General features: G+C 44.4%; 3 protein-coding genes across 5 annotated transcripts; 1 reads left to right on the forward strand and 2 right to left on the reverse strand.

Moving 5' to 3' along the window:
• Positions 1-2,865: 2,865 nt before the first annotated feature.
• On the reverse strand, positions 2,866-12,970 carry ubr7 (ubiquitin protein ligase E3 component n-recognin 7). Of its 3 annotated transcripts, none has more exons than XM_084560126.1 (11): positions 10,858-12,970; positions 9,690-9,818; positions 9,346-9,479; positions 7,353-7,413; positions 7,165-7,260; positions 7,014-7,067; positions 5,090-5,195; positions 4,717-4,796; positions 3,441-3,605; positions 3,141-3,306; positions 2,866-3,062 (listed from the first exon to the last, which is right to left on the reverse strand). In XM_084560126.1, the coding sequence occupies exons 2-11, from the start codon at positions 9,804-9,806 to the stop codon at positions 2,977-2,979; spliced, it is 1,065 nt and encodes a 354-aa protein (XP_084416252.1). In that variant the 5' UTR covers positions 9,807-9,818; positions 10,858-12,970; the 3' UTR covers positions 2,866-2,976. The 3 variants fall into 3 exon arrangements, with proteins under 3 accessions (XP_084416252.1, XP_084416251.1, XP_084416253.1); XM_084560125.1 differs by lacking the exon at positions 10,858-12,970 and adding an exon at positions 10,101-10,235; XM_084560127.1 differs by lacking the exon at positions 10,858-12,970 and adding an exon at positions 9,919-10,083.
• On the forward strand, positions 10,616-14,382 carry LOC311499230 (uncharacterized protein; the record flags this gene model as incomplete). The annotated part of the gene is made up of 2 exons (XM_084560130.1): positions 10,616-10,799; positions 14,249-14,382. The coding sequence occupies 2 exons, from the start codon at positions 10,616-10,618 to the stop codon at positions 14,353-14,355; spliced, it is 291 nt and encodes a 96-aa protein (XP_084416256.1). The 3' UTR covers positions 14,356-14,382.
• A 319-nt stretch (positions 14,383-14,701) lies between these two features.
• tmem251 (transmembrane protein 251) lies at positions 14,702-16,167 on the reverse strand (the record flags this gene model as incomplete). Its single annotated transcript, XM_084560129.1, has 2 exons — positions 16,073-16,167; positions 14,702-15,078 (listed from the first exon to the last, which is right to left on the reverse strand). Exon 2 carries the CDS (start codon positions 15,068-15,070, stop codon positions 14,702-14,704), a length of 369 nt encoding a protein of 122 aa, XP_084416255.1. The 5' UTR covers positions 15,071-15,078; positions 16,073-16,167.
• Between the last annotated feature and the right edge of the window lie 4,613 nt (positions 16,168-20,780).

A 20,780-nucleotide genomic window follows, 5' to 3' on the forward strand; every position in this document is an offset into this window, starting at 1 on the left:
GCTATAGTCCAGTCTGTCCTGACCACATCCATCACTGTCTGGTTTGGATCCGCCACCAGGCAAGACAGGGACAGACTGCAGAGAACAGTCAGGTCTGCAGAGAGGATCATTGGTACCGATCTTCCCTCCATTCAGGACCTGTACCGGTCCAGGGTCAGGAAGCGGGCCAGAAAAATCACCACAGACCCCTCACACCCTGGCCACAATCTGTTCAGACTCCTCCCCTCAGGTCGGCGTTACAGAGCGGTGTACGCCAAAACCACCCGACACAAGGACAGTTTCTTCCCCCGGGCTGTCGCTCTGTTGAACTCTGAGTAGTCACAGAGTGTGAGTCCATACACATGATCAATAAACTATTTTTGTATATACTCACTGTACAATAACCCCAGTTCGGTGTATATATTATCCTGTTTTTATGTGTACAATTTGAAGATTTATTTTATTTTTATCTTATTTATCTTATTTTTTTTATTTTATTTTTTTATTTTTATCTTATTTATGATGCTTGAGTACTAGAGAGGAAGGTGCAGGAGTCAAATTCCTTGTATGTGTCATACTTGGCCAATAAAGCTGATTCTGATTCTGATTCTGATGATATCAGGAGTCTCAACCTATCAGAGAACAGTCACATGACATCATTAGTCTCAACCTATCAGAACAGTCACATGACATCATTAGTCTCTACCTATCAGAGAACAGTCACATGACATCATTAGTCACAACCTATCAGAGAACAGTCACATGACATCATTAGTCTCAACCTATCAGAGAACAGTCACATGACATCATTACTCTCTACCTATCAGAGAACAGTCACATGACATCATTAGTCTCTACCTATCAGAGAACAGTCACATGACATCAGGAGTCTCAACCTATCAGACAACAGCCACGTGACATCATTAGTCTCAACCTATCAGAAAACAGTCACGTGACATCAGGAGTCTCAACCTATCAGAGAACAGTCACATGACATCATTAGTCTCTACCTATCAGAGAACAGTCACATGACATCATTAGTCTCTACCTATCAGAGAACAGTCACGTGACATCAGGAGTCTCAACCTATCAGAGAACAGTCACATGACATCATTAGTCTCTACCTATCAGAGAACAGTCACATGACATCATTAGTCTCAACCTATCAGAGAACAGTCACGTGACATCAGGAGTCTCAACCTATCAGAGAACAGTCACATGACATCATTAGTCTCTAACTATCAGAGAACAGTCACATGACATCATTAGTCTCAACCTATCAGAGAACAGTCACGTGACATCAGGAGTCTCAACCTATCAGAGAACAGTCACATGACATCATTAGTCTCTACCTATCAGAGAACAGTCACATGACATCATTAGTCTCAACCTATCAGAGAACAGTCACATGACATCAGGAGTCTCTACCTATCAGAGAACAGTCACATGACATCAGGAGTCTCTACCTATCAGAGAACAGTCACATGACATCAGAAGTCTCAACCTATCAGAGAACAGTCACGTGACATCATTAGTCTCAACCTATCAGAGAACAGTCACGTGACATCAGGAGTCTCAACCTATCAGAGAAGAGTCACGTGACATCATTAGTCTCAACCTATCAGAGAACAGTCACGTGACATCATAAGTCTCTACCTATCAGAGAACCTCACATGACATCGATTAGTCTCTACCTATCAGAGAACAGTCACATGACATCATTAGTCTCAACCTATCAGAAAACAGTCACATGACATCATTAGTCTCTACCTATCAGAGAACAGTCACATGACATCAGGAGTCTCAACCTATCAGAGAACAGTCACATGACATCATTAGTCTCTACCTATCAGAGAACAGTCACATGACATCATTAGTCTCTACCTATCAGAGAACAGTCACATGACATCATTAGTCTCTACCTATCAGAGAACAGTCACATGACATCAGGAGTCTCTACCTATCAGAGAACAGTCACATGACATCAGAAGTCTCTACCTATCAGAGAACAGTCACGTGACATCAGAAGTCTCAACCTATCAGAGAACAGTCACGTGACATCAGGAGTCTCAACCTATCAGAGAACAGTCACGTGACATCAGGAGTCTCTACCTATCAGAGAACAGTCACGTGACATCATTAGTCTCTACCTATCAGAGAACAGTCACATGACATCATTAGTCTCTACCTATCAGAGAACAGTCACATGACATCATTAGTCTCTACCTATCAGAGAACAGTCACATGACATCATTAGTCTCTACCTATCAGAGAACAGTCACATGACATCATTAGTCTCAACCTATCAGAGAACAGTCACATGACATCATTAGTCACATCCTATCAGAGAACAGTCACATGACATCATTAGTCACAACCTATCAGAGAACAGTCACATGACATCAGGAGTCTCAACCTATCAGAGAACAGTCACATGACATCATTAGTCTCTACCTATCAGAGAACAGTCACATGACATCATTAGTCTCTACCTATCAGAGAACAGTCACGTGACATCAGGAGTCTCAACCTATCAGAGAACAGTCACGTGACATCATTAGTCTCAACCTATCAGAGAACAGTCACATGACATCAGGACTCTCTACCTATCAGAGAACAGTCACATGACATCATTAGTCTCAACCTATCAGAGAACAGTCACATGACATCATTAGTCACAACCTATCAGAGAACAGTCACATGACATCATTAGTCTCTACCTATCAGAGAACAGTCACATGACATCATTAGTCTCTACCTATCAGAGAACAGTCACATGACATCATTAGTCTCAACCTATCAGAGAACAGTCACATGACATCATTAGTCTCTACCTATCAGAGAACAGTCACATGACATCATTAGTCTCAACCTATCAGAGAACAGTCACATGACATCATTAGTCTCTATCAGAGAACAGTCACATGACATCATTAGTCTCTACCTATCAGAGAACAGTCTCACAGCCCAACCACAGCCCAACTCGTCTCCTGAGGGTCAAAGGTCTCGTGTAAAGCTCACCTTTCCCTCAGCTGCGAATCTCTGCAGGTAGTCCTTCAGTTCAGTTTTCATGTCATTGTACCCTGAAACAAACACACCAACACCGTCAACACATGGACCTTTGGTCCCTTCAGTCCTGGGCTACTAGAGGTGATTGGTACCGTGGATGATCTCCAGCTGCTGAACTCGGTTCAGGTTGTCCAGCGCTGACATCAGAGGGTCGTGTTCCTGTTGTCTCTGTTCGTTGTTCTTTCCTTTATTTTCATAAGCCAGGACGGTGTCCGACTCGTCCAAGAGGAAGGAGAGGCTGGCTTCAGACATACGCTCCTAAGGAGAGACAGGTGAGTAAGAGACAAGTAAGACACCAAATAAATTCTGATTAAATACAAGTTTCTCAAAGACGTGCTCTGGACCGAGTTATTAATCTTAATGTCATAGAGTCAGCTTCAGATGAACGTTACCTGGCAAGTGCTACAGGAGCACAGTTTAGAGCGCCATGTTGACGGCCAGAACACGGCTCCTGATTGGACTCTTTTCTGACCAATCGCCTGCAGTTCCTTCAACCTGCAGCTTGGCACCGCCTCCTCACGGCTCCGCTTACAGCTGGGCTCAGCGGCCTCATCAACCTGATAATCGATCATTGATTAAACTGATCAGTGTCAATAGTTAAATGTGTTTTATGTCCTCACAGCTCATCAATAATGACAACAGTCAGGCTTGATACCTCATCAGATTGACTTCAAAATTTGGAAATAGGTTGTCGAAAGACAGGCGAAGGAACCTGACATAAGTTTTTGACTTTTCGTCAAAGTGGCGTGGGTGTTCTGGCCCCTCAAAGTTTCATGACGCGCCATGAAACAGGAAGTTGCATTAAACGTGCTGTAATTCAGTCCAAAGTGCATCAAACTTTACAGTATTGTTACTGGTCCCTAACTGAACACATCCATATGTCAATATTCATACAATTATTGTAGCGCCACCTATTGTGAACAGGAAATGTCTGATTTTGGAGCGTGTTTGCGTGTTTGTAGTGTGACCTGCTGTAACTGTCAGGGTGATTGGATTCTCTTCAAATTTTATCACGACAGACTTGTGGCCTTCATGATGACTTACTGCGAAAATTTGGAGTTTTTGTTAAACTTTGGGCCTGTTGTGGTTGTGAAAGTGAAATGGTTGACTGTCTTACTGATTCCATCATCATTTCAAGTAGTGTGCTACTTTGTCCAGCAGATGGAGCCATAGCATTTCTCTTTGGTGGCTGTCTGCCAGTGTGTGTGTGTTGGTTAACCTGTAATAGTTGGTGAAGCTGTTTTAACATACTTTGATGCCACGGAGAGAATACATTCAAAACAGCCAAGACTTCCAGCTGTCACAGATGATTTGCTCTGTAAACTATTGAATTGCACAGACTGTGCATCGTGCCACGGTGAATTGTTACTCCAGGGTATCCCCTGAGAACTGCAGTGACCCCGTCCTTGCTGGTCCCCGACGGGCGTGGGGTGCGAGGGCCCGTTCAACGCTGCTCGCAGCTTTAATTTTAATTGTTTCTTTTCTCAGTTATTCATTTATTCTTATATTTTTTTACCTGTTTGGATTAATACTGTTCCTTTTTTTTACTACTGGCTGCAAATACAAAAATACATTCACTGTGCATTGTATGCATGTGACCAATAAATGTCTTATCTTCAGACTGGTGTTACCATGGTAACCTCCGCTGTCAAGTCAACAAGTCCTCACCTTTTCCTCTTTGTTAGGGACATTTGTGTTTGACTCTTCTGCTCTTTTTTCCTCCTTCACCTCTGCTGCAGCACCTGGGACTAAACAGGAAGTACATCACAACCACACAGGAAGTAAGACGATGTTCAAAATCACTATTACACTTTTATATATATATTTATTATTATATGGAGACTCTCTTTCTGAGTGTATAAGGACTGAGTGGACTGATAGTCAGTAGTAGAGACGGTATGAGTACTGTGTTTGTCCCCTCCGACCTGAACATCAGAACGACGTCACTGAGTCAAGCTACAGTGTCTAGTGTCGGGGTTAGAGAAGGTGGACCAGGGACGTCTGGACAAAACACAACTAATGAAAAGACAAGCAGGGTTACCTGCCAGGTGAGCAGCGTAGGTCCAGAGAAACGGGTTTTTGTTCATACAGGACTCACAGATCATCTCCTGTAACTCCACACAGTCTGGAACCGCACAGCCCAGGTGCTGCAGACACACAGGGACAGGTAAAGGGACAGGTAAAAGTACAGGGACAGGTAAAGGGACAGGTGAAGGGGCAGGTGAAGGGGCAGGTGAAGGGGCAGGAACAGGTACAGGTGAAGGGGCAGGTAAAGGTACAGGGACAGGTAAAGGGACAGGGACAGGGACAGTCAGGTGTACAGATACACTACCGGTTTAGAACACCAGACTTTTTCCAGTTTTCTACTGAACATGATTCAGTTCAGTGTCTCATTACACTCTGAAATGAAATCATAGAACAAATAAGCGTTTTGAGTTGAAAAACAAATCATGGAATCAATTTATAGACCAAAATGTTTTCTAAACCTTTGACTCATCAGAGTAGCCACCTTTGGCAGATATAACAGCTGAACACACTCGTGGCTTTCTTTCTACAACAGAAATCAAATATTCTCCAGAAAGTTCTTCCCAGGTCTGTTGCAGAAGTTCTCATAAATGTTTGGCACTTGTAGGTTGCTTGGCTTTCACTCTTCTGTCCAGTTCATCCCAAACCAGCTCCATGGGGTTTAACTCTGGAGACTGTGCTGGCCTCTCCATGTTGTCAAGCTGACCATCTTGTTCTTGTCTCCTGAGGTAGTTCTGTCATAGCTTGGACTTGTGTTTTGGGTCATTATCTTGCTGTAGGATGAACCTCTGACCAACTAGGCTCATACCAGAGGGTACTGCATGGCGCTGCAGAATGCTGTGGTAGCCATTTTGGTTCAGGGTGCCTCTCACTCTGTACAAGTCACAGACCCTGGATCCAGCAGAACAGCCCCAGACCATCACACTTCCTCCTCCATGTTTGACAGTTGATGTCACACACTGTGGAACCATCCTCTCGCCTACTCGATGGCGAACAAAGATCCTGCCTGATGAACTGAAGATTAGAAATGTTGATTCATCAGTCCATAATACCTTCTTCCAGTCTTCAGTAGTCCAGTGGTGGTGTTTCATGGCCCAGACGAGCCTCTTTGTCTTAGTCTGACATCTTAGCAACGGCTTTCTTGCTGCAACTCGTCCTGTCAAACTTGCAGCTCCAAGTCTTCTCTTCACAGTTGAAACTGAGACTTGTTTACTACGACCACTGTTAAGCTGAGCTTGAAGCTGTTGTCCTGTGAGCCGCCTATCAAGCTGTTAACTCTCAGAAACTTGTCCTCTGATTCAGTTGGGTCTTTGGGTCTGCCAGACCTCTTCCTGTCAGAGTTTCCTCCAGTTTCTGAGTGATGGTGAAGAAAACTGTCCTCACTGACACCTTGACTGTCTTTACAGTTTCCCTGTAGGACAGACCTACATGTTATGAGGGTCTGTCTCTCTCCATTGTTAATTGCCTTTTTCTCTCCAGTTTTGCAGCAACACATTACTTTCTGCAGTACAATACTGTTCACCTGATGCTCATGAGGGTCTGGTACCACAGTGTGTTCCAACACTGCTTTCATGCAGACAGAAGAGGTTGTAAGGAACCAAGAAAAGTTGGAACACCTGTAGGAATCAGTAGCACCAGCTTTCAAGGCTGATTCAACCTTCATTGCTGCAGAACAGCTTTAAATGGTTAACCCACCTCATGTTCCCTCAAAGAGGCCTGTTTGTAGAATTCTGAAATGTACATTATTTTTCAGTTTTGAGTAACCGAACCTTTTTATTAACCTCTGGCTGTTCAGTTCTTACCTTTGTACCATTTCAAGCTGTTCACTGGACTTACACGACTTGAATTACAATAAATAACTGGAACAATTAGGATGTTCTAAAACGTTGACCGGTAGTGTATGTGTCACCTGTCTAATACCTGGGAGCTGTTGGACTCACCCGGCCGTGCAGCCAGTCCTCACACACCACACACTGAATCATCTCATCCTCCACCTGGAGAAAAACAACAGCTTCATCTCAGCGAACAGCACAACTGGAGGACAGGTGACGTTCAGGTGACGTTCAGGTGACGTTCAGGTGTGCGTCTCACCTGGTCGTCTGGGTCAGGATATGGGCGGCTGCAGGTGCAGTAAACTCCAAAGAAGTTGTGGCTGTATTTATTCAGAGAGTTGACCTCGTCCTTCTCCTGAAACAGGAACCACAGATGCATCATCTGAGTTTGTGTCTTTGTGAGACGATCAGCTTTAATTGACTCGATTACTCAACATCTGAACTCACAGGGTGAAGTTTACACTGAAGGTCTGAGAACTTCCTGTTTCCACAGTCACAGCGAAAGTTCCTGCAGAAGATAAAAACACAAAGACTGAGGACGCGACAACACAGATGGTCTGGTCTGGTCTGGTCTGGTGTGGTCTGGTGTGGTCTGGTGTGGTCTGGTCTGGTCAGGTCAGGTCAGGTGTGGTCTGATCTGGTCTGGTCTGGTCTGGTCAGGTGTGGTCTGATCTGGTCTGGTCTGGTCTGGTCTGATCTGATCTGATCTGATCTGATCTGATCTGGTCAGGTGTGGTCTGGTCAGGTCTGATCAGGTGTGGTCTGGTCTGATCTGGTCATGTCTGGTCTGGTCTGGTCTGGTGTGGTCTGGTCTGATCTGGTCATGTCTGGTCTGGTCTGGTCTGGTCTGGTGTGGTCTGGTGTGGTCTGGTCTGGTCAGGTGTGGTCTGATCTGGTCATGTCTGGTCAGGTGTGGTCTGATCTGGTCTGGTCTGGTGTGGTCTGGTCTGATCTGGTCATGTCTGGTCTGGTCTGGTCTGGTGTGGTCTGGTGTGGTCTGGTGTGGTCTGGTCTGGTCAGGTGTGGTCTGATCTGGTCATGTCTGGTCAGGTGTGGTCTGATCTGGTCATGTCTGGTCTGGTCTGGTCTGGTGTGGTCTGGTGTGGTCTGGTCTGGTGTGGTCTGGTCATGTCTGGTCTGGTCTGGTCTGGTGTGGTCTGGTCTGATCTGGTCATGTCTGGTCTGGTCTGGTCTGGTGTGGTCTGGTGTGGTCTGGTCTGGTGTGGTCTGGTCAGGTCTGGTCAGGTGTGGTCTGGTCAGGTCTGATCTGATCTGGTCTGGTCTGGTCTGATCTGGTCTGGTCTGGTGTGGTCTGGTCTGGTCTGGTGTGGTCTGGTGTGGTCTGGTCTGGTCTGATCTGGTCTGGTCTGGTCATGTCTGGTGTGGTCTGGTCTGGTGTGGTCATGTCTGGTCTGGTCTGGTGTGGTCTGGTGTGGTCTGGTCTGGTGTGGTCTGGTCTGATCTGGTCATGTCTGGTCTGGTCTGATCTGATCTGATCTGGTCTGGTCTGGTCTGATCTGGTCTGGTCTGGTGTGGTCTGGTCTGATCTGGTCATGTCTGGTCTGGTCTGGTCTGGTGTGGTCTGGTGTGGTCTGGTCTGGTCAGGTGTGGTCTGATCTGGTCATGTCTGGTCAGGTGTGGTCTGGTCTGGTCTGGTCTGGTGTGGTCTGGTGTGGTCTGGTCTGATCTGGTCATGTCTGGTCTGGTCTGGTCTGGTGTGGTCTGGTGTGGTCTGGTCTGGTGTGGTCTGGTCAGGTCTGGTCAGGTGTGGTCTGGTCAGGTCTGATCTGATCTGGTCTGGTCTGGTCTGATCTGGTCTGGTCTGGTGTGGTCTGGTCTGATCTGGTCATGTCTGGTCTGGTCTGGTGTGGTCTGGTCTGGTCTGATCTGGTCTGATCTGGTCTGGTCTGGTGTGGTCTGGTCTGATCTGGTCATGTCTGGTCTGGTCTGATCTGGTCTGGTCTGGTGTGGTCTGGTCTGATCTGGTCATGTCTGGTCTGGTCTGATCTGGTCATGTCTGGTCTGGTCTGGTCAGGTCTGGTCAGGTGTGGTCTGGTCAGGTCTGATCTGATCTGGTCTGGTCAGGTCTGATCTGATCTGTTCTGGTCTGGTCTGATCTGGTCAGGTCTGGTCTGGTCTGGTCTGATCTGGTCTGGTCTGGTCTGGTCTGGTCTGATCTGGTCTGGTCTGGTCTGGTCTGATCTGATCTGATCTGATCTGATCTGGTCTGGTCTGATCTGGTCTGGTCTGGTCTGGTCTGATCTGATCTGATCTGGTCTGGTCTGGTCTGATCTGTACATTAACAGGTAGAAAGACTGGATGATGATCATATACTGATCATATACTGATCATATATTGATCAGTATATGATCAATATATGATCATATACTGATCATATATTGATCATATACTGATCATATACCGACAGGTGAGTGATCACCTCTTAGTGTAGAGTTCAAAGAGGTCGTGACCTTCGTGACATTTGTATGAACAGGCCAAACAGACTCCAGCTGCCTCTCCTCCCTTTGGTGTACAGGTGTTACAGGCGTACAGAGCCTGGCGCTTCACGTAGCCCTGAAACACATCATCGGTCGTTATGGCAACCATCAGAAGAGCAATACGTCCACGACTGATCAGCAAAGACCGGCGGACGTCTCAGAGGACAAGGAGAAGACACTCAGATATTCATCAACACATGAAGTCATTTTAATGAATGACTCCTTCCGTCTGTGCAACATTAATTAATTTATATTCTACTATGACTGTGTTTAATATTTCACTGACCTGAGGGTAAGAGCAGTGGTCAGAGTCACTTCCTGCCAACACAGCTGAAGCCTCTTCCTCCAGCTCTTCATCTTCCTCCAGGACATCGACCAGAGACACGGTCTGCTCCTCACACATGTTGGACTCGGTCTGTTGACGGAGTTAAAGGAGTTAAAGGAGAAAACAGCTGATGGCGCTGGGAGGCTGGGCTGTTAGCATCAAAGATCTAAAGTTTAAAACATTCATCAACCTGGAGACAAACGTCATCATCTGATCTTCTGATCAGGGCTCACGTGACTGATTATTGATCATCACACATCAGCGGTTAGTTCGTAACCGACCGTTACGATCAGTTAGCTTCCTCAGCGAACAAGGCTCTGCTCCAAGCTAATGCTAAAACTGTTAGCTCTCACAATAAACACACGAACTCACCGAGCTGAACCGGAACCGGACCGACAGCGTAACCGTACAGTTTACACCGTTTAATCCGACAGCAGTCCCGCCAATCTGTGGATCAATACTAATCACTAATCAGTTCGGTCTAATGTTCCGGTGATACGATCTTCTCTCCCAAACTGCTAGCTGCTGCTGGCTAATGACAACTTCCGGTTTACTACCGCAGATTGTATTTGGCGGCATTCTGGGTTCAGAGGTCACCAAATATAAAAACAAAAACAAGCATCAGTGTCAGCGCTAAATAATAATAGAAACAATAAGTACAGCGTCGCTATTGTAAAGCTGTATTAATCAATAACTACACTAAAATATAAAACCGATCGACTTCCGGACAGCTGTTTCTCGTTACATGAAATAAATTCATATTTGTCACAGTATGTTCAGAGGAAAATATTTTCCTTATTCTCCTAAAATTTCTCAAACTGAACATTAACGGAGGGCACTTGAAGGCAGCACGCCGTGCGTGATGACGACATTAGGTCGACGTAAAGATGGCGGCCCTGGCGGTGTTAGCAGAGCTGAAGTTTCGAGACGGACAGAGAGAGAAGATCAGCGTTAAAGTAGAAAATAATCTGAGTTCCCTCATCAGCGGGATTAACGAGCTGAACGTGAACGTCTCACAGCTTCTCAGCGAACTGGTGGAGCAGGAGAAGACCCACGGAGTCTGCGCACAAGGTGAGTTCATGCTGCTGCTACCTGCGTGCACTCACGGTGGAGATGAAGAGCACCTCACCTGGAAGGGTTGGGGTCAGGGGTCAGGGGTCAGGTCATCACTTCTCATCAGATGTTTGCTCTCTATCAATTATTTTATTATTTTATTGTTGATGTAACATAAACCAATCAGCTGTGAGATCAGGTGTTACCCATCATGCACCGAGGCCTGCAGTCAGTGGAGAGCACTTGGAAGATTACCCAGCATGCACTTCTGCAGGTCAAACCAGACCTGATGACGATCAACAGGAAATTAACTTTAAATGTCAACTACTTCACAACAGTTAATAATTATCTGTCAACATTTAGACTTTAACACAATTAGGCTGGTGACAGTTTACATCCTGGCGCTACCTGTTAGCCGACTGTTAGCCGACTGTTAGCCGACGTTAGCTGACTGTTAGCTGACTGTTAGCCGACTGTTAGCCGACGTTAGCTGACGTTAGCTGACTGATACCTGTCTGTTAGCCGACTGTTAGCCGACTGATACCTGTCTGTTAGCCGACTGTTAGCTGACTGATACCTGACTGTTAGCCGACTGTTAGCCGACTGTTAGCCGACGTTAGCCGACTGTTAGCCGACTGATACCCGACTGTTAGCCGACTGTTAGCCGACTGTTAGCCGACTGATACCTGACTGTTAGCTGACTGTTAGCTGACTGTTAGCCGACTGATACCTGACTGTTAGCCGACTGTTAGCCGACTGATACCTGACTGTTAGCTGACTGTTAGCCGACTGTTAGCCGACTGATACCTGACTGATACCCGACTGTTAGCCGACTGTTAGCCGACTGTTAGCCGACTGATACCTGACTGTTAGCTGACTGTTAGCTGACTGTTAGCCGACTGATACCTGACTGTTAGCCGACTGATACCCGACTGTTAGCCGACTGTTAGCCGACTGTTAGCCGACGTTAGCTGACTGATACCTGTCTGTTAGCCGACTGTTAGCCGACTGATACCTGTCTGTTAGCTAGACTTGTAGTCAAGACCGCCTAAACCGAGACCAAGACACTACCAAGACCAGAGAGTATCAAGACCAAGACAAGACCAATAGCTTTTAGCCATTTTGCATTTTCCTCCTGTCAGCCAACTAACTGTTGTGTATTGTTGATAAGAAATGAAACCAATCTTAACAGAACTTCTACTCTATAAGGTCTGATGTTGTCTCTACAGAATCTGTCCTAAACCATTCTGCAGCTGTAGCATGACAGGCTCATAGGGACACACAGAAGAGGACTGAAGTCTTTATACAGACCACATCCAACATTTAATATAATATATAATAATAAAATAAGGCTGATGTTGATCATGTCTGTGTGTGTGTGTTGTCACGGTGACGGATTAACAGACTGTGTGCAGCGACACCGTACCGTTACACCCCCCCCCCCAGAATGCATGTGATTGGTACTTGAAGGGGGCGTATACAGTTGTCCCTCGCTATAACGAGATTCACCTTTCGCGGCCTGCAATTTTGCAGGCTTTTTTTTTTTTTTTTTTACAGCGCATTGTTTTCTGCGTCCTGATTGGCTAAGGGAGAGCCCGCGTGTCGTCTTCTGCATCCTGATTGGCTAAGGGACTGTAGACCATTGTCATTCAGTCTCCTCTGTACGGTGTCTCTTGTACAGAATGCGTTCAGATTGACACATTTACAGTATCTTTGATCGCTGGCAGTGTGACTGAAGTGCGGTATGTTTGTAAGTTATTGAGAAAAGTGTATAAAGTGTGTCGTGAGGGGTTTAGCAAACTTAAAACATTTATAATCATTGTAAAAAATATAGCTGACTACTTCGAGGATTTCGCCTATCGTGGGTTATTTTTAGAACGTAAAACTGTGCCTGCCTGGATAATATAGGTTACAAATCCCTTCGAGACCGCTCGGCCAGTCCGAGACATGTCCAGACCGAAGACTGTCGAGGCCGTGACCAGACCAAGACCACGAAAAAGTGGTCTTGAGACCGGTCTCGAGAACTACAAGTCTACTGTTAGCCGACTGTTAGCTGTCTGTTAGCCGACTGTTAGCCGACTGTTAGCTGTCTGTTAGCCGACTGTTAGCTGACTGATACCTGTCTGTTAGCCGACTGTTAGCCGACTGATACCTGTCTGTTAGCTGTCTGTTAGCCGACTGTTACCTGTCTGTTAGCCGACTGTTAGCCGACTGTTAGCTGACTGATACCTGTCTGTTAGCCGTCTGTTAGCTGTCTGTTAGCCGACTGTTAGCTGACTGATACTTGTCTGTTAGCTGTCTGTTAGCTGTCTGTTAGCCGACTGTTAGCTGACTGATACTTGTCTGTTAGCCGTCTGTTAGCTGTCTGTTAGCCGACTGTTAGCTGACTGATACTTGTCTGTAAGCTGTCTGTTAGCTGACTGTTAGCTGACTGATACCTGTCTGTTAGCCATCTGTTAGCTGTCTGTTAGCCGACTGTTAGCTGACTGATACTTGTCTGTTAGCTGTCTGTTAGCTGACTGTTAGCCGACTGATACCTGTCTGTTAGCTGTCTGTTAGCTGTCTGTTAGCCGACTGTTAGCTGACTGATACTTGTCTGTTAGCCGACTGATACCTGTCTGTTAGCTGTCTGTTAGCTGTCTGTTAGCCGACTGTTAGCCGACTGATACCTGTCTGTTAGCTGACTGTTAGCTGACTGATACCTGTCTGTTAGCCATCTGTTAGCTGTCTGTTAGCCGACTGTTAGCTGACTGATACTTGTCTGTTAGCTGTCTGTTAGCTGACTGTTAGCCGACTGATACCTGTCTGTTAGCTGTCTGTTAGCCGTCTGATACCTGTCTGTTAGCCGACTGTTAGCCGACTGATACCTGTCTGTTAGCTGTCTGTTACCTGTCTGTTAGCCGACTGTTAGCTGACTGATACCTGTCTGTTAGCCGTCTGTTAGCTGTCTGTTAGCCGACTGTTAGCTGACTGATACTTGTCTGTTAGCCGTCTGTTAGCTGTCTGTTAGCCGACTGTTAGCCGACTGTTAGCTGACTGATACTTGTCTGTTAGCTGTCTGTTAGCCGACGTTAGCCGACTGTTAGCCGACGTTAGCTGTCTGTTAGCCGACTGTTACCTGTCTGTTAGCTGTCTGTTAGCTGTCTGTTACCTGTCTGTTAGCCGACTGTTAGCCGACTGTTACCTGTCTGTTAGCCGGCTGTTAGCTGACAGATACCTGTCTGTTAGCCGTCTGTTAGCTGACTGATACTTGTCTGTTAGCCGTCTGTTAGCTGTCTGTTAGCTGTCTGTTAGCCGACTGTTAGCCGACTGTTAGCTGACTGATACTTGTCTGTTAGCCGACGTTAGCCGACTGTTAGCCGACGTTAGCTGTCTGTTAGCCGACGTTAGCTGTATCTGCTCTGCTAAATAAAGGCATGTCATGTAGCATAAGAGCAGGATGAAGATCTTTATCTCATCTGTTTCAGGTGAGGAAGACGAGGAGAGCGAGGAAGACGAGGAGAGCGATGAAGAGGAACCAGCTGACGTCCCAAACCTTGAGCTCCAACCTGCAGCTAAAAGATCCAGAAGCTGAATGAAGACGCTCGGTCTCATTTTATTGATGTTGTATTAAAGTCGTCATGTGATAAACAGTGTCATGTGACTCATTAAATGATCTGAGAATCCTGCTCATTGATTGGCTGTGAGCTCAGCAGATAAATTACTAACTTACACATAACTTTGAGTTTAACTGAGTCAGCCAATCACAGCACAGGATCATCTATGACATCACAATAATAAAATAAGACAGAGGGACGTGATTAACAGTCTGTGACGGGGACAGAGACCCTGACAGTCTGCACTGAGGGCAACGCGACCACAGAGTGTTTGTTTAAAGGCACACAGGAAGTGACATCACAAACCATTCCTCTGGGGTCGTCCTACGTGTCGATGAGCGACCCCGCTCTGTGATTGGCCGGTTTCGTGGCGTGGCGGCGGCTGCACAGCAGGGCGATGCAGACGGGAAGGACGCAGTAGCCGATGGACCGGGGGTCGGCCCTCGTACACGAGAAGAGGAAGAGGAAGAGCTGCAGGTACGGCAGCAGGAAGACCGACGCCCACATCCAACCAGGAAGCGGCGGCAGGCGGGCGGTGACGGCGGGGGGCGGAGCCGACGGGCTGACGGCACCTCTCTGCACGCGCTCCAAACTGAAGCTGTGAACCTCAAAGACGTAGTACGCCGCCATGGCGCTGAGCAGCAGGTAGAGGACCACGCCCACCCATCCCATCCTCTGACGGAAGTTCATCATCCTCCATACTGACAGAGAGAGACCAGTTAGCCACAGTTAGCCACAGTTAGCTCATCAGTGCCAGAGTCCATTCACATTTCTGCTGTTTCTAGGAGACGACGTTATAAATGATATTTATCTAATTAAACCCTAAACCTGATGTTTTAACGTCTCAATAAAAACTAAATCAGACGTCTCTGACGTCAGAGGACCGAGGGAGGTTGATGAAGATGATGATGAAGATGGAGGATGGCGTCTCTCTTGGACCATCCTCAGGTTTGTTCTGTTAAAGTGTGACTGAACCAGAACAACAACTAATATAAACTTATAAATAAATATAAATAATATGAAGTGAACATTAAAACATTGAAGATCAAACTGAGCTTTAACGTTAGAAACTAAAATGTGTTTTATTTTCATACGGTCACAGCTGATGTTCATTAGTAGAAGATCATTAAACTCTTAATTAATATTTATTAAATTATTAAATTATTAAATTAGTCTTAGTCTAATTCATGTCGAGCAGAGAGACGGCTCCAGCAGAACATCACCTCCTCTTCCTCCTCAATCTTCCTCAGTACCCTCCTCCTCCTCCTCTTCCTCAGTACCCCCCTCCTCCCTCCTCCTCCTCCTTCTCCTCCTCTTAATCTTCCTCAGTACCCTCCTCCTCCTCCTCTTCCTCAGTACCCTCCTCCTCCTCCTCTTCCTCAGTACCCTCCTCTTAATCTTCCTCCTCCCCCTCCTCCTCTTTCTCCTCTTCCTCCTCTTCTTTATTTACCAGCAGCTTGTTAGCATCCTGTTAGCAGCCTGCTAGCCTATTCAGCGCTTACCAGCCTGTTAGCAGCTTGTTAGCATCCTGTTAGCATCCTGCTAGCCTATTCAGCGCTTACCAGCCTGTTAGCAGCCTGTTAGCAGCCTGTTAGCAGCCTGCTAGCATCCTGTTAGCAGCCTGTTAGCATCCTGTTAGCAGCCTGTTAGCAGCCTGTTAGCATCCTGTTAGCTGGTGTTTCCAGGAGCTCTTACCTTCATTCACGCTGATTCTTTCAGCTAAAGACTCGAGGTTTTAATCCGCTGTAGTTCCCGGGACCAATCCCGGAAGTCTCCTGCCTCTCTTCCTGTTTAGTCACCTGACCCATGGGTGACGTCAGTCATAGTGCCACCTGCTGTTCATCCAGTGTAACGTGGAGAAGATCCACGTCCACCAGAGGGACACCTGTCCACATCCCAACTATGAGTGAGTGAACCTGCGTTACCAGCGTTAATCTTATATATTATATATATATATTATATATATATATATATATATATATATAATATATATATATTAGAAGTAGATAATGTATTATAAATAGATAATATATATTATCTACTTAGAAGTAGATAATATATAATAATATATATTATAAGTAGATAATATATATTATCATTCATTCATTCATTCATTCATTCATCTTCTGTAACCTCTTGTTCCTGTGAAGGGTTGCATATTTTATCCATATAAAATATTAAATATATTTTTGTTAATGCTGCTTGTTTTAAATAAAGTATTTTTAAATAAGTGTCCATCCATTTCCTGATTTATTTTCAGAGATCAACATCCTCAAACTGGAAACTAATGAACAAAGAGAAGCTTCAAAATTAAACCTGAGCTCAGATTATTTAGATTAGATTAGATTAGATTAGATTACATTACATTAGATTACATTAGATTGGATTAGATTAGATTAGATCACATTAGATTAGATTACATCAGATTAGATTACATTAGATTAGATTAGATTAGATTACATTAGATTGGATTAGATTAGATTAGATTACATTAGATTACATTAGATTGGATTAGATCAGATCAGATTAGATTACATTAGATTACATTAGATTACATTAGATTACATTAGATTGGATTAGATTACATTAGATTACATTAGATTAGATTAGATCACATTAGATTAGATTACATCAGATTAGATTACATTAGATTAGATTAGATTAGATTACATTAGATTGGATTAGATTAGATTAGATTACATTAGATTACATTAGATTGGATTAGATCAGATCAGATTAGATTACATTAGATTACATTAGATTACATTAGATTACATTAGATTACATTAGATTGGATTAGATTACATTAGATTACATTAGATTACATTAGATTACATTAGATTGGATTAGATTACATTAGATTACATTAGATTGGATTAGATCAGATCAGATTAGATTACATTAGATTACATTAGATTACATTAGATCAGATCTGATTACATTAGATTACATTAGATTACATTAGATTACATTACATTACAATACATTAGATTAGATTCAACTTTATTGTCTCTACAAATAGCAAATAGTGCTAACTTTACCCAGTAATAGGTCTCAGGTTATGACTGTTGCATTAAGGAAGTTAGTATTTTAATAGTAATGTTATACATAAAAAGAACAAGTGGAATACTATAATATATATAATCAGTATATGCAGTATGGACAGTTATACCCACACATGTATATGTATACACATGCACATATATGTACATAAACCTTAAATCTACACAGTATAGAACACATTATACAGTATTATACAGTATCATATAAAGTGTTACTATATACAGATGTGTATACACACACACATACACATACTGTATATAGATAGATCTCTCTCTCTCTCTCTCTCTCTCGCTCTCTCTACAGTATAAAACGTCTTCTAGAAACACAAGTCCAGGTGACTCAGATAAACCAGGACCTGGAGGAACCTTCAGATAACCCAGACTCAGAACCTGGAACCATTTCCTGTGTCTCCCTCAGCCTGGTAGAGCAAAAGACCATCACATGTTTGTTACACACATTACATCATGAAAATGCTACGTGTCATTTCATAGTTCATACCACCACCTAGTGATGACCATGAATGAAAGCTCCTTTAAAGCTCTTCCTCCATGAAGAGTCTGTCTCAGTCACCAACCAAGCATCAAACATCAGAACAATTCTGGCTCCAGCTGTGAACCACTGAACTAAGACAGAGGCATTGTGGGTAATTTTCAAACCATGACCCTGATGTTTTCTAAGGAGTGAGGCATCAAACAGACACATTTTACTGAGGAGACAGCGTCATGTTAACAGCAGAAGAGAAGTTTTTATTGATTGTTGAAAGTTTCCAGTTAGAGAACGACAAAAACAGTGTCAACATGTTTTACAGTTTATGTATTTATAGATTTACTGGACTCACATTAATAAATATCACCTAGCTTTATGTTCCTACCAGGTTTTCTTGCAGCAGAACCGCTGTTATTTTAGTGTCTTCAGACTGAAACTGTGGCGTCTTTGTTGAGTTCATTACTTCAATGTGCTGCTGTTTCCTGTTCCACGCTGTTTGTGTTCTCTTGTTTCCTCCGAGGTTTTCTAACAGACACAGTTTAAAAATCACTCAGTCATAAAAGACAAGAAACAGAAAACAGGATAATAAATAATAAACTCAATTAATAAAACATGGCTGTGGAATACGTAAATGGCTGCGGTATTTATATTTTGTTAAGATTTAGAGCAGGGATGGGCAACTGCGACCTCACTCGACGTGGCCCTTAGATTAATTTTTGATCATTATAAATCTGTATCCTCTGCGGCACTGAATCAGTTATAATGACACCGTTGGCCACTAGATGGCGCCTCTAATGCAGATGCCGCCTCGTACACGCTTCCACCGTGTCTTCTCCACCAGTGAAGAAGAGACGTTGAGCCGTGGCTAAGAGCGGAGGAGAGAGAAAACTCGATCGAGAAACTGGTGTGTTTCAGGTGAAAGAAGATTATCTGTTCACAGAATGTAAAGTAAACCTATGTGCTTAGTCTGTTTAGAGACGTTATCTGACCTGAAGGATTCCAAACTAAGTCGCTGCTACAACACGTTGCACAAAAGCTAAATATGAGAAGTATACTGAAGCTGCAAGGGCTGCTATCGTAGCGGACCTTAAATCAGAAGTACACAAACAAAGGCAGCTTTTTACCAGTGGCCACTGCTGGTAGTGGTGAGGTAGAGTGGGTATACAGGGGAAATGTTGAACTCTTTATTAGTGTAAAAATGCACAAATTAATGAAAAAATAACTAAAAATCACAGTAAGTGGTTATTTTTAGTTTGCTTCAATAAACACAAACATATTTAAAATGGCAGTTTTATCATATCTGGTTAAGTGTTCGGTCCTATGTGGCCCTCAGGTAGTGTCGATGAAAAACTGTGGCCCATCCATCATTTAGGTTGCCCATCCCTGATTTAGAGCATAGACAGTAGAAAGATAGAACAGCTCATCTAAAGTGAAGCCAAATCAAGTAGAGCTCCCCCTGGTGTCTGGCTGCAGTATAGGTCATAAGCTCCACCCCCTCCATGTTAGTGGGCGGGACTTGGGCCAAACTAAAACACTAACAAATTTTTTTTTTCAAGGTTAGTTTCAGGATGTAACCTCATGATCACTACAAGTTGCCATGCCAACTGCTCTGTGAAGTAGTCCTGTAGGACCGTGAGAGTTGGAATAAATAAATAAATAAATAAACTAGTCCAGTGTCTAATCCATCATGTCCTTGTACCAGGTGGAGGTAGAGCAGAGCGTAGTATTAATGAAACTAAAACATGAATGAGTCTGGAGGAAGTGTGGGCGGGGCATCAATATCACGGCTCCACGTGGCTCCGCCCTCAGACCGTACTGATCAGACTCTGGATCCAATCTCAAAAAACAAGATGGCGCCGCCCGTATCCCCGGGAACATAGAGTCAGTTTGACCAATGACAGGAAGAGGAGACGTGGTGTCCATGTTTATATACAGTCTATGTGTTAGACGTATTAATCAGATTTATTGAAACACAAACAGCTGATCACAGTAAACACTGATCAGCTGTTTGTGTTTGGAGACGGAGAGGAACAAAAACCATACTCACCTGATTTCTACGAAACACACAATGAAGCCAATCAATAACATGATCAGTGATGTACAGGTGATGGAGATCAATATCGGAGTGGACAGATGTTCAGACGTCACATCTGGACCAGTCACAGACACTGAGACACAACAGGAGATTATGATGATGGACCAGGATTAGTGAGGACGTCCTCCAACATTAAAACTGCTCTTTAATCTTCTTAACCAGTGTAATTAGACTGTTAGATTATCCAACCAGCTGTCAATCACAAAGCCCCGCCCACACAGGTGAACTCAATAGGACTGCAGTCATATGTTCACATGATCATTGACACAGATGTCAGTGAGCAATGAGATCAACAATCAAGATTTCCCAGCATGCAGTGGGTCTGAGGCAAAGTACACCTGAACAGGTGAATGAAAGAGAGCTGTATGTTTACCTGTGGACGTCACCTGTCTGGGAGGAGGAGGAGGAGGAGGAGGAAGATGAGGAGGAGGAGGAGGAGGAGGAGGAGGAGGCAACAGGATGTAAGGGCAACACTGGCAGCTTGTCTTCATGGCAACGCGTGGACACACCGACCAGCTAATCTGCAGACACCAGGTGAGTTAAGGTCTGGACAGTGTGAACGTTTTTCTGCTTTCAGGCTCAGACAGAGAGGATGGCGGCCGACAGCTACACCTGAGAGTTACTGCACCTAAAGGGGACCTCAGGCCACCTTCATTTTGTTGCACCACAATGACAAATAAAGACATTCTATTCTATTCATTCATTCTATTCTATCTTTTTATTTAAATGACACTTCTCTGGTGTTTTTATTAACAACTT

The sequence above is a fragment of the Chelon labrosus genome (genome assembly GCF_963514085.1).
Source record: "Chelon labrosus genome assembly, chromosome: 14".
Classification (NCBI taxonomy): domain Eukaryota; kingdom Metazoa; phylum Chordata; class Actinopteri; order Mugiliformes; family Mugilidae; genus Chelon; species Chelon labrosus.